This window comes from Leucoraja erinacea, chromosome 10 (genome assembly GCF_028641065.1).
Source record: "Leucoraja erinacea ecotype New England chromosome 10, Leri_hhj_1, whole genome shotgun sequence".
NCBI lineage: Eukaryota > Metazoa > Chordata > Chondrichthyes > Rajiformes > Rajidae > Leucoraja > Leucoraja erinaceus.
This window is the reverse complement of record NC_073386.1, coordinates 15,113,160-15,126,612: the sequence shown is the minus strand read 5'-3', so window position 1 is coordinate 15,126,612 and position 13,453 is coordinate 15,113,160. Positions and strand designations below refer to the sequence as shown.

At 41.3% G+C, this 13,453-nt stretch overlaps 1 protein-coding gene across 8 annotated transcripts in view; it reads right to left on the bottom strand.

The window, feature by feature from the left end:
• Positions 1-13,453, bottom strand: part of ptprfa (protein tyrosine phosphatase receptor type Fa) — a 321,092-nt gene that overhangs the window by 233,845 nt on the left and 73,794 nt on the right. For all 8 annotated transcript variants that reach the window (XM_055641521.1, XM_055641525.1, XM_055641524.1 and 5 more), the window contains exon 2: positions 6,141-6,294. In XM_055641521.1, the coding sequence (XP_055497496.1) occupies positions 6,141-6,216 (76 nt within the window). In that variant the 5' untranslated portion in view covers positions 6,217-6,294. The remainder of the gene's footprint in view (positions 1-6,140; positions 6,295-13,453) is intronic.

The window sequence follows — 13,453 nt, the reverse complement described above, 5'->3', positions numbered from 1 at the left end:
ATATATATGGTATAATAATATATGGTTTAAATAGACCACAGCACGGAATTAGGCTCCCCATGGTGCCCATGGTGTAATATGGGCACTGGACACTAGATGGCGCTTACTTTTTCGATCTCATTTTCTAATTAGTTAAATTAATTAATGTGCAACTTTTGGCACTTTCTAGTTATGACTTCCTTCTCAATTATATTTTATCTAAATCTGTTCAAAATTTCATGTAGTTCCGAGACATGGGTCACGAAAGTTAAATTCTAGACACATTTCGATGCTCGGCCCACAGCCTAAAACAGCAAATTACCAATGATCCCCCATCCCCCATCAAACTTTTCTAAACATGTCTGGCTACAAGAAAGATAAAGTTTTCTTCTTCTTGACTTTGTTGAGCCAGATCTCATTCATTGCCAGCGCATCAGCCTCACACAGAAACATGCCTGCAGCTATTTATCTTTTTTTCTGCATTCACACATGTGCATTTCAACCATGCCTTTGCTTAGTATCAATCAGCACTACGTTTTATTATTTTCCTCTCATCGTTCTGTGCACCTACTTTATTTTCCCAAATGTTTCATCTTCATTCCCTTCCCTTCTCCTTGCAAGCACTAACACCCTTCAAGGGTGGGTTTTTTTTGCATGCTGTTCAGTTACAATCCTTCCATCTTTCACAGACAACAACTAGTTTCAATTCACTTTTTTAAGAGGTACAGCATGGAAACAGGCCCTTCTACCCACCAAATCCATGCTGACCATTGATCATCCGTTCATATTACTTCTATTATCTCACTTACACATCCACTCGATACACACTCAGGGAAATTTACAGAGACTGATTAACCTACAAACAAGCACATCTTTGTGATGTGGGAGGAAACCAGAGCACCCTGTGCTACTTCTAAAGTCAAGCATTATCCTGTTTAGTCTCACTTTCTAGCACAGGACATCAATAGCAACTCAGAGGATGCCAACTTTAAGATCCTGACTTAAGCAATTCCTCCATAGTCTTCCATTTCAATTCAGTTAATTCCTCCATTTCCACTCCACTTGTCTTGTTCAAAGCATACTATTAGACCAGAATCTTGTATAAGTGATCCATTTGAACTACTTTGCAAAATAAGTGAATACCTGTGGTATTTTTTTGTACATTTTTCAGTACTATAATATATTAAGATGGAAATATTAATCCTATTTTCGCAGAACACTTTCAAGAGGCCTGTATTGTCTTTTAAGTGGTTTACTTGTATACCGTTTATGGAGGTTGTTTCTGTTCAAAGCATGCCAGAATGGTTAAGTGATCCATTTGAACTACTTTGCAAAATAAGTGAATACCTGTGGTATTTTTTTGTACATTTTTCAGTACTATAATATATTAAGATGGAAATATTAATCCTATTTTCGCAGAACACTTTCAAGAGGCCTGTATTGTCTTTTAAGTGGTTTACTTGTATACCGTTTATGGAGGTTGTTTCTGATGCCAATGGTTTCCTTCAACAATAAATGTGTCATAAATAATTAAGCAGCACTTTTACTTATTACTGTAAGTTACACTTGGTCAGAAAATCAAAACGGGATGCCCCAATTCCAAATTCTATATCAGTTAGTAAAATATAAAGTTAAGTCATTTAAAAATTATTTTTACTCTTACTGATTGACAATTTGCTGACAATTAGTATCGCACAAAATTTTGTTTTGTTGGACAAATAACTAATCAATCATTTTTTTAGACCAAACATATATTCTAAAATCTTTTGAAATGCAGATCAAGTAAATCAACCAATTAACAAATTGACAGCACTGCATAGCAAATGGTAAAGCTGCTGCTTCACAGCTGAAAAAACAGCTTCAATCCTAACTTCTGGTGCATGTTCTCCCTATACTGACATGGATTTTCTCTGGGTGCTCTGGTTTCCTATATTGCAATTATGTGCAGGTTGTTAGATTAATTAATTACCACACACTGCCATTCATGTTTGGTTAAGTGATAGAATCCGAGGGAATGCTGTAGAAGGCAATGTGGGAGAAAAACATGGATTAGAGCATAGAAATAGAAAATAGGTGCAGGAATAGGCTATTTAGCCATTCGGGCCAGCAGCGCCATTCAATATGATCATGACTGATCATCCAGAATCAGTACCCTATTCCTGCTTTCTCCCCATATCCCTTAATTCCGTTAGCCCTAAGAGCTATATCTACTTCTCTTGAATACATCCAGTGAATTGGTCGCCATTGCCTTCTGTGGCAGAGAATTCCACAGATTCACAACTCTCTGGTTAAAAACGTTTTTCATCATCTCAGTCTTAATTGGCCTACCCCTTATTTTTAAACTATAGTTCTGGACTTCCCCAACATGGGGACCATTTTTCCTGCATTTGGTCTGACCAATTCCTTAAGAATTTTATATGTTTCCCCCTCGAGAAGGATGAGAATATTCCAGTGAATATGCGCCCAGTCAATCCATTCTTGCATGCAAATGGGGGCTTGATAATCAGTATGGACTTGGTGGGTCAAAGACCATTTTTCAATGCTCTGTGACACCATGACTCTCATGGACAAATGCTTTAAACTATCATGTTACCAATTAAATCAATGATTCAAAATTACCAGCCAAATTAACCTTTAAAAAAAGCATTCATTAACTGGTGTAATATTACTTTCAGTATAACCAGTATTAAATCCCCAGGGCCAGATAATCTGCATCCCAGAGTACTTAAGTAAGTAGCCCCAGAAATAGTGGATGCATTAGTGATAATTTTTCAAAACTCTTTAGATTCTGGAGTAGTTCCTGAGGATTGGAGGGTAACTAATGTAACCCCACTTTTTAAAAAGGGAGGGAGAGAGAAAATGGGGAATTACAGACCAGTTAGTCTAACATCGGTAGTGGGGAAACTGCTAAAATCAGTTAAAAAATTGGGATAGCAGCACATTTGGAAAGTGGTGAAATCATTGGACAAAGTCAGCATAGATTTATGAAAGGTAAATCATGCCTGACAAATCTTATAAAATTTTTCGAGGATGTAACTAGTAGAGTGGATAATGGAGAACCAGTGGATGTGTTATATCTGGACTTTCAGAAGGCTTTCGACTAGGTCCCACATAAGAGATTAGTATACAAACTTAAAGCACACGGTATTGGGGGTTCAGTATTGATGTGGATAGAGAACTGGCTGGCAGACAGGAAGCAAAGAGTAGGAGTAAACGGGTCCTTTTCACAATGGCAGGCAGTGACTAGTGGGGTACCGCAAGGCTCAGTGCTGGGACCCCAGCTATTTACGATATATATTAATGATTTGGACAAGGGAATTGAATGCAACATCTCCAAATTTGCGGATGACATGAAGCTGGGGGGCAGTGTTAGCTGTGTGGAGGATGCTAGGAGGCTGCAAGGTGACTTGGATAGGCTGGGTGAGTGGGCAAATGCATGGCAGATGCAGTATAATGTGGATAAATGTGAGGTTATCCACTTTGGTGGCAAAAAACAGGAAAGTAGACTATTATCTGAATGGTGGCCGATTAGGAAAGGGGGAGATGCAACGAGACCTGGGTGTCATGGTACACCAGTCATTAAAAGTAGGCATGCAGGTGCAGCAGGCAGTGAAGAAGGCAAATGGTATGTTAGCATTCATAGCAAAAGGATTTGAGTATAGGAGCAGGGAGGTTCTACTGCAGTTGTACAGGGTCTTAGTGAGACCACACCTGGAGTATTGCGTACAGTTTTGGTATCCTAATCTGAGGAAGGACATTCTTGCCATAGAGGGAGTACAGAGAAGGTTCACCAGACTGATTCCTGGGATGTCAGGACTTTCATATGAAGAAAGACTGGATAGACTCGGTTTGTACTCGCTATAATTTAGAAGATTGAGGGGGGATCTTATAGAAACTTACAAAATTCTTAAGGGGTTGGACAGGCTAGATGCAGGAAGATTGTTCCCGATGTTGGGGAAGTCCAGAACAAGGGGTCACAGTTTAAGGATACGGGGGAAATCTTTCAGGACCGAGATGAGGAAAACATTTTTCACACAGAGAGTGGTGAATCTCTGGAATTCTCTGCCACAGAATGTAGTTGAGGCCAGTTCATTGGCTATATTTAACAGGGAGTTGGATGTGGCCCTTGTGGCTAAAGGGATCAGGGGGTATGGAGAGAAGGCAGGTACAGGATACTGAGTTGGATGATCAGCCATGATCATATTGAATGGCGGTGCAGGCTCGAAGGGCCAAATGGCCTACACCTGCACCTACTTTCTATGTTTCTATTACCAGTAATACTTTATCAACTGTCAATATAAATCAAATTCTGGAGCATTCAAATTTAATATTCTATCTGCCTTTCAAATAATCTAAACTTCCACATCTACACGTTAGTTGCAAAATAAATCTGAAGATAAACCTCAAATTGATTCTGCTATATCTACATATCACCTAATAGTAATGCTGGTATTTGCAGAGTTCTCAGATTACTTTAGCCACACGGATGTGCTCTGCACATATACGACTCTGCATATGCATGACTCTGCAACATTCTCCCTTATTTACACAGAACGGTTTGTTTATTGTTAGATGATAAAATAACCAAACTGATTTGACAGTGAGCAAGCACATATGATTCAACATTCTCCCTTTTTTGTGGAAAATCACAATATGGACTTATTTTCAAGAACACAACCTTCACGTTAAGTAACACAAGAGATAAATTAAACTGAATATGTGATGCTACGATTTGCATTTTTGTTTTGACCTTGAGTTTACAAAGAGGAAATAACAGTGCAGGAAGAGTGAATCGGTGAATCCAAAGCACGTGACCGTTTTATATGATCCAAGAAGAAATTGGAATCAAGCAGTGTTATGGAGATGAAAATGGAAGACTTTAGAGAAGGCACAGGACTTGGCATCAAAAGTGAAACCAGGATTTTGAACAGTCCAGTTCATTGTCAGGGAAAGGGAAGTAGATTGAAAAGGTTCATAAGATAGTGACCAGACTTACGAACATTTAATTGGAAGAAATTTCTGGTCATCCTACTTTGGAAAAATGGTGGACTGGTATGAGATTATGCTGGGTACATCGTTTTGTCGCCAACATATATATGGAAACTGATGTTATGCTTTCGGAAGACACTATTGAAGAGCAGCATGTACATGGTTAACAACACAAGTTTACAGAACCTCAAGTCTATCCTAGAATACTGACCAATTTCATCTTATCTAAAGAGCTATAAAAAAAAGGTGCAAGTGCATGTGTTGGCAAAGTGAATTTTCAACATTATACTTTGCCATCTAGGTCCAACCTGTTACTTTTTAATGACATTTTATCCACCTCTTCACAGCCAAAATCCATCTAATGTTTGGAGCATTGCCTAATCCGGTCATTAATTTCGAGCAGTTGACTTTTCTAATGTCATGTCCTCTTTCCAGCTGGTCCGTGATCTTATTCCAAAAGTGATTTATCTTTTATTGTCATTTTGCAATAGAATTCTAAAATTTGTTTGATAAAACCTAAAGCTAATCACAAACCAGGCACCTTTCAATGTTTAGTTAAATTTTGAGAATCACTTTCTAAACAACATATTGTTCATTTATTATTTATTTTTACATAAGGTCCAAACCCTTTACAATAATTGGACTTTATAATCTTTCAGGGATTTCTTTCCACTGATGGTAATAAATGTTTTCGAATAAAACTTGTTAAAGCTTGAGATTATCAGGTTTAAATAGCCCCAATATAAATTTGTAGTTTGACAATTGTAAAATTGGATAGATGTCCACGTCTTTCCTCATGCCAATCTTTTCACACATTTATAAATTTAATTTAGTTTAGTTATACAGTGCGGAAACAGGCCCTTCGGCCCACCAAGTCAGCACTGACCAGCGATCCCCGCACACTAACACTATCCTACACACATTAGGAACAATTTACAATTAAACCAAGCCAATTAACCTACAGACCTGCACGTCTTTGGAATGTGGGAGGAAACTGGAGATCCCGGGGAAAACCCACGCAGTTCACGGGGAGAATGTATAAACTCTGGAGCTATAATGCAACAACTCTACCGCTGTGCCACCGTGCAAGTTTTCTGAATTCCCATAAATTCACAAATATCTAGGCAAATTAAAAGAAAAAAATGTTTTGGAATTAAAATGATTCTACTCACAGTCTGCTTTAATACACTGTGCCAGGTAGCTCAGGATCACCACGATTCGTAGCGCAGTCAAACTAGAAAGTACCATATTCCAGGCTGGGGGGCAGTACTTTTATTCAAGTCCCGATACCAATCCGTCCAGTGGTTGTTTGTCAGATGCTCATACCTTTATATAAAGAATATAGTACATCAGTTATACTTTCATTTACTGCAGTCATTTACTTTAATCTTACAAGCCAAAGCTAAAAATACAAAGTGCCTTTCCAGCCAGCACTTATCTCCATTCCTTGTAACAATTGTTTCAAAATGACTAAGATATGGCAATTTAAATTAGATCTCAAAACAACATGATGACTAGACTTAACAACCAAGCATCTCAACAGCAGATATGAGAAGATTCAAAGCAAATTTGATGCAAGTTTCTCCCAACAAAATCTGAAATTAAAACTCAACCTTCAAAAGCTGAATACACAATTCCATCCAATCTTAATATGAAACTACATTTTTAATAATGATGTTTTGATGAATAAAAGACATTTTCTGTGCTCTTATTATCCATCACAAAATGAAACCTGAAAGTGTGTTTCCATAAGTTACATGTCAAGTACTCTGATTCATATCTTTAGATATGGCCTATTATTAAAACATAGGGGTAGTTGAGTTTTTCACATGGCTCTGAATCCTGCTTTCTTTTCTACAGTATAAAGACAGTTGCTGGAGTAACTCAGCAGGTCAGGTAGCATCTCTGGAGTACATGGATAGGTGATATTTTGGGTCAGGACCCTTTTTCAGACTGATGATTCAGGTCAGCACTCTTCAAACTGTAGAGTCAGTTTGAAGAAGAGACCCGAAGCAAAACACCTAACCATGTCCTCCAGAGAAGTAATAACTTCTCAAAAGCATTTTACAGGGTGAAAAAGAGGGGTCAGGTAGGTGGAGAGATAAGGAGGCTTATCGGTCTGTACCACTTAGGCGATTTTTCAGGCGACTACCGGCGACTTCTTCGTCTTCAATTGGAGGAACCACTTCATCCTCAGTAACAATTAGTACGGGAGCACCTCAAGGTTGAGTGCTCAGCCCCCTGCTTTACTCACTCTATACCCACGACTGCGTAGCTGGACATAATGCAGACTCCATCATCTAGTTCACCGACGACACCACTGAGGTTGGACGAATCACAGATGGGGCGAGTCAGGAGTATAGAATTGAGATCGACCGACTGACCAAATGGTACCAGCACAACAAACTGTCTCTCAAAATCATTAAGACCAAGGAACTGATGATGGACTTTGGTAGGGGAAGGATGTGGACCCACAATCCTGTTCATATCAATGGGACAATAGTGAAGGTCAAACTCCTGGGCATGCATATTTCCGAAGATCTTTCCTGGACCCAGCACACCGATGCAATTATAAAGGAGGCACATCAGCGACTCTCCTTCCTGATTACGGAGATTCGGCATGTCGAAGAGGATTCTCCTAAACTTCTACAGGTGCACGGTAGAGAGCATTCTGACTGGTTGCATCATGGCCTGGTTCGGCAACTTGAACGTCCAGGAGCGAAAGAGACTAGAAAAAGTTGTGACGACTGCCCAGTCCATCACCACCCTTGACCACCCACCCCCCGACCGTCGAAGGGATCTATCCTGGTCGCTGCCACAAAAAGGAAGCCAAAATCATCAAGGACCCCATACCATCCTGGCTACACAACTCATCTCACCATTGCCATCAGGAAGAAGGCACAGGAGCCTGAAAACTGTAACGTCCAGGTTCAGGAATAGCTCCTTCCCCACAGCCATCAGGCTATTAAACACAACAACGGATAAGCTCTGAGCTCTGAACTGCAAAAGACTATATTATTATTTGTTATTTGCACTGTATTTGTTATTTATTGAACTTTTTCTTTTTTTCTCTTCCTCTGTTATGTACTATGTTTACATATTCACATAATCTGTTGTGCTGCAGCAAGTAAGAATTTAATTGTCCCATCCGGGATATATAACAATAAAACACTATTGACTTGACTCGACTGTCAAGTCGCCGACAGTCGCCTGAAAAAACGGTGACTGGAACGGCGACTGTCAGAATGGAACACACACACACACATCGCTCATGTTTTTTTTCCCATTGAGCCAATGAAATTCACCGGCCCGCAGCGGCTACAACCTACGAGAACCTTCGACCTCCTGGCAACCCACTAGGACCTCCTGCCGACCCACCTCCGGCACGAGAATTCTCGCTACTCTTCATAGCGGATTCATTCTGGTCGCCGCTAATTTTTCAACATTTTTCAACTACCCATCAACCACCCGCAAACATACTGTGACCATGTGTCTCCTGCAGTCGCCTAAAAAGTTGCCTAAGTGGGACAGACCCATTAAGGTGCAAATTTCCGGATCTATAGTCTTGATGGATCAATGTGGCGATGGGGCATTAATATCAGGGGTGTTACCTGATAGGAGCCATCAGATGCCTTACATGGTTCCAGTGCTGGGCAAGCTTTAAAGAGAAAGGGAGGAATGGTCTCAGAATACAAAGATTGAGAATCTTTAACTTAAGGTCTTGTTTAAGTTGGAACTAATGCAAGACAAAGGATGGCAAGGTGGCACAGCGGTAGAGCTGCTGCCTTACAGTCAATACCCAAAACATCCGACCGACTCCGACTCCTTGATTTCTTGTGTATCTGGCTGAGATTCTGACTCCGACTCTGACCCCTAGGTATAATAATTCTAAATCTGCTATGATGACATTTCACAAGACGGCATTTCATAAGAACTACATGAATCATCAGGCTACCTATTAAACCTATATATCCTTAAAGTTTTCAGTCTAATGGTTGTAGCTATGCTATTGTGGCTTTTTCATTGTACTCACCAACCGGCCCCAGACTGTGAGACTCGACCCCCACCTCTCCTCCACTCGCAGGTTGAGTACCGGTTCCCCACAGGGCTGTGTGCTAAGCCCCCTCTTATACTGTCTCTACACCTACGACTGTAGTCCGGCCCACAACAACAACCGCATCGTCAACTTTGCTGACGACACTACTGTGGTCGGACTTATTTCGAAGGGAGACGAGGCAGCCTATAGAGAGGAAGTCCTGAAGTTGACAACCTGGTGCTCAGAAAACAATCTGGCTCTGAACACCAGGAAAACAAAAGAGCTCATTGTCGACTTCAGGAGGCACAGCACCGACTTAGCCCCCCTACACATCAACGGCGAGTGTGTGGAGAGGGTCAACACCTTCCGGTTTCTCGGTGTCCATATCGCTGCCGACATCTCCTGGAGGACAACACGACAGCGGTTCATCAAGAAGGCTCAGCAGCGGCTGCACTTCCTGAGGGTCCTCAGGAAGCACAACCTGGACTCTAACCTGCTGCTGACCTTCTACCCGCTCGTCCATCGAGAGCCTGCTGACATACTGCATTACAGCATGGTATGGCAGCTGCACCATGGCAGACAGGGAGAGGCTTCAGAGGGTAACCAGGACAGCGCAGAGGATCATTGGCTGCCCTCTCCAATCCCTGATGGACATCTACACCTCCCGCTGCCTTAGCAGGGCAAAGAAGATCATCAAAGACAGCTCCCATCCTGCGTTTGGACTGTTCGACCTGCTGCCCTCTGGAAGGCGCTATAGGTGCATCAAATCCGGGACAAACAGACTCAGGAATAGTTGCTTTCCGAGAATTATATCTACCATAAATTCAAATTCACACATGCACTGACTACACCGCCCAACACGGACTTCCATCTGTATATATGTATATATGATATATTTATATATTTCCCCCCCCCCCCCCATCTCCCTTCTGTTTTTTTTTTTCTGTTTCTTGTTTGTTGTGCTAAATTGTATGTATGCACTGAGTACGAGCAGCTTTCAGTTTCACTGTACATGTATAGTGACAATAAATGGCATATCTATATCTATTCTTGAGAAAAAAAAAACATAATTCATTATGCTAAAAGGAAAATAAATGTGGACTATGGACGATGACAAAATTAAAGCGTGCAGTATGTTTAAAAAGCGGTATTTTTTTTACGTAGCCACTGAAATTTATGTTGAGGCTGGAGTCGGAGTCAGGACTTTTTTTACCGACTCCGACTCCATCAGCACCAAAATTGCTCCGACTCCACAACCCTGCTTGCAGTGCCGGAGACCCAGGTTTGATCCTGACTACGGGTGCTGTCTGTTTGTACGTTCTCCCCATGACCACGTGGGTTTTCTCCGAGATCTTCAGTTTCTGCCACACTCCAAAGACATACAGGCGTGTAAGTTAATAAGAGAGTTTGGTATTCCGACTGCGCATGCCCGGGTCATAGGTCACTAGCTATAAATCAGTCTTGGCAACGGTGGTGCTGAATTGTGTGCAGGATTGCGTTCCGTCCATAGTCGGGATCGGGGTTGGCTCTCCATCGCTGTGGGTGCTGTTTAGTTGCTGTTGGGCAGTCCCCGCCCCCTCCCCGGTGTCCAGTCCGTGTCCGGAGGTGTCCCGGGTAGCACCGGACTGGCGGGGCTCCAGCTCGGCTCTGCTTGTCAAGCCGGGTTGGCCCCGGCAGCCCTCCATCTCCAGCCCCCTCCCCCGCAGCGTGGCCCTGTCTAGCGCTGGGCCGGAGGCTGGCGCTCTGGCGCAGGCGAGGCCAGGGCCCTCGCTCCTCCTCGGGGTTGTGGATGAAGTGGCAGGGGGTACCGTAAGGGCAGAAGCCGGTGGTGTGCAAGGCACAGCTTGTACTTGGTGTAGTGGCTAAGGCCGTGGGCGAACTAGCACTTGTCGCCGTAGCGGCCCATCGGGGAGCAGGTTCCTCTGGAGTTGGAGCAGGGTTGGGCTGGAGTTGGCGCTGGGTGTGGGTCCGGGCTGTCGGTTGGCCCGGCAGGAGAGGCGGAGGTGAACTGGGGTTGGCCCTTCTCCGCGCTGGGCCTGGGGGCCGGTGTCCCGTCCGGATGTCTCGAGTGAGGTGGGGGGGGGGGGGGGGGGGGGGGAAACAGCAGGGACGGTTCGGCAGTGCTTGCGAATCTCCTCCCCGCCCAGTTTCCCCCCCAAGCCCGCTCGCCCGGTCCCGCCCCCGAAGGGCCTGATTACGCGCTGCATTTTCATAAACACGTTTATGTAAGGGAGATTGGCAGGGGTCAAGATGGGAGGTAATGAACCCATGACTAAAGGTTTGAAAGATACATGCAAAAGCAGGAGCAGGTTGAAATATGTCAGATTAAAAACAAGGAAAGAAGGTGATAATTTTAGAGTCTACTACTAAGGGAAGTCCTTCCTGATAAAACATTTAATTTTACAAACCCTCTGCATTGAAATGCTCACATTGACAGGTTTAAAAGAGACACAAAATAAAAGAAGACCCTTCCCAAATTTGTTTTTAAAACATCAAACCTTGTTTACACTGGACAGAAATTGTGGATTTCTATTGGGTTTGCCTTCAGCAAGAGAATTGCAGCAGAGAAAAAAAAAATTGCAGCCATTTTCAAAGTTCAACAAGGATTCTTCACCTTTTGGGATCCAGGAGACTAATATGAAAGGAAGGTTTGAGTGGTGGCAGAAACGCACGTATAAACAGTTCAACATCAGAAGGTGGGAATGTTCTGCTTCCAAGCATTATTGTGTATTGAGTATTGAAAATAACTGTAATGCTCTAAGATCCTTGGATCCAGTGTTCTAAATTCAATAGTATTACATAACTTGACCACTAAAAATATGCAATGGATATTTGGAAACTATTCCTAGAAAATATGCAAATTTGACCAATTACCAATACAATAAAATGTTAAAGATCATACAGAGAATGAGTCAAACTTATGCTTCTTGAAATAGATAGGTAGGAAAGAACTGCAGATGCTGGTTTAAATCGAAGGTAGACACAAAATGCCGCAGTAACTCAGCGGGACAGGCAGCATCTCTGGAGAGAAAGAATGTGTGATGTTTCGGGTCGAGACCCTTCTTGGCCTGAAGAAAGGTCTCGACCCGAAAGGTCACCCATTCCTTCTCTCCAGAGATGCTGCCTGTCCGACTGAGTTACTCCAGCATTTTGTGTCTACCTCTTAAAATAGAAGTACAACTAAACAGAGTTTAGAAAATATATTCTTTCATATGCTTCTGGTGGTAGATCAACTTGAAAAACAAAAACTGAACTTTTTGTAATGTCTAAAAGAGATTTATTGAATAGATGGTAAGTCCGAAACCCTCAATGCCATCCTATAAAGCAGGATTGGTGGAAATCTATTCATTGGGCAGGATGATGCAATGTTCTTGATTTAATCTTAGTCATGATACATGAAATTCACTTAAAATATGTATTATTGTTATTTGTTTCTTATTGTTTCAAAACAGGCATAAAGAAAAATAAGCCATCCATTCCTACACTGTTCTTAAATGTTAGGCCAGCTAAATCTATTTCTTATTTTTATTATTTTTCGTCATAGCCTTTCTTTAAAATAACTATTTATATTGCAGATCTTTTGAATTGCCATTAAAATATTACAACTAGATATTTAAGACACCAAGTGGTAGGGATAAAACAGTTCTACTATTTTGGGAGTGGTCAACAATAATTTTGTAGATTAAATAATTACATTACAACTCCACAAGCAAAATAATAATACTTCATGTAAGAGTCTTGGGGAGTCCTATTGCAATCAAACACATAATATCAATCTGCAAAAAAGTGTTTCATTTTCACCATCTTCAAATCAATCTGTCTTCTCCACGTTTAAAGTCCCAAATATTTAAGATTTGCACTGTAACAATTTTTCTGAAAAGAAATCACTGAAGAGCTCAAATTGTTGAGGATCATAAAGGAAAACTTCCAGTACATAGATTTCAATTCTATTTCAAAAATAAAAAGAACTTGAGGAGTATTCCCCAAATTAACACCCAGAAAAAGCACTATCCAATATTGTGAACTATAGACTAGGATTCTGAGATAATATCCTTTGATTATTCTGATTGTTCAATATTTAATTTTGTAGCTAAAATACAAATAAATTGGATTTCTCTTCTTTACAGATTATACAAAATGAAACAGCGAGTAATTATTTTAAAATGGAAGCATAATAATGATGAGGCTGAAGGCAGACAACTGGAGATATTTGAATATTTCTCTAGTTTATCAAGCTTGAAAGTTACATATTGGCTTGTGAGTACAAAATATATAAGCAACTCTCGATCTTGCTTATATATTTAATTGTAATTTTGGAGAAATTGCCTTGTTATTAGAAAACGTTGTTCATGTTTCTGTTTCATCAGCTCTTTAGAATGTTTTCTGCATAATTTGACCGTTTGCTGGATAACAGATTTTGGTTTGAAATATACACTATACCCTACCTCC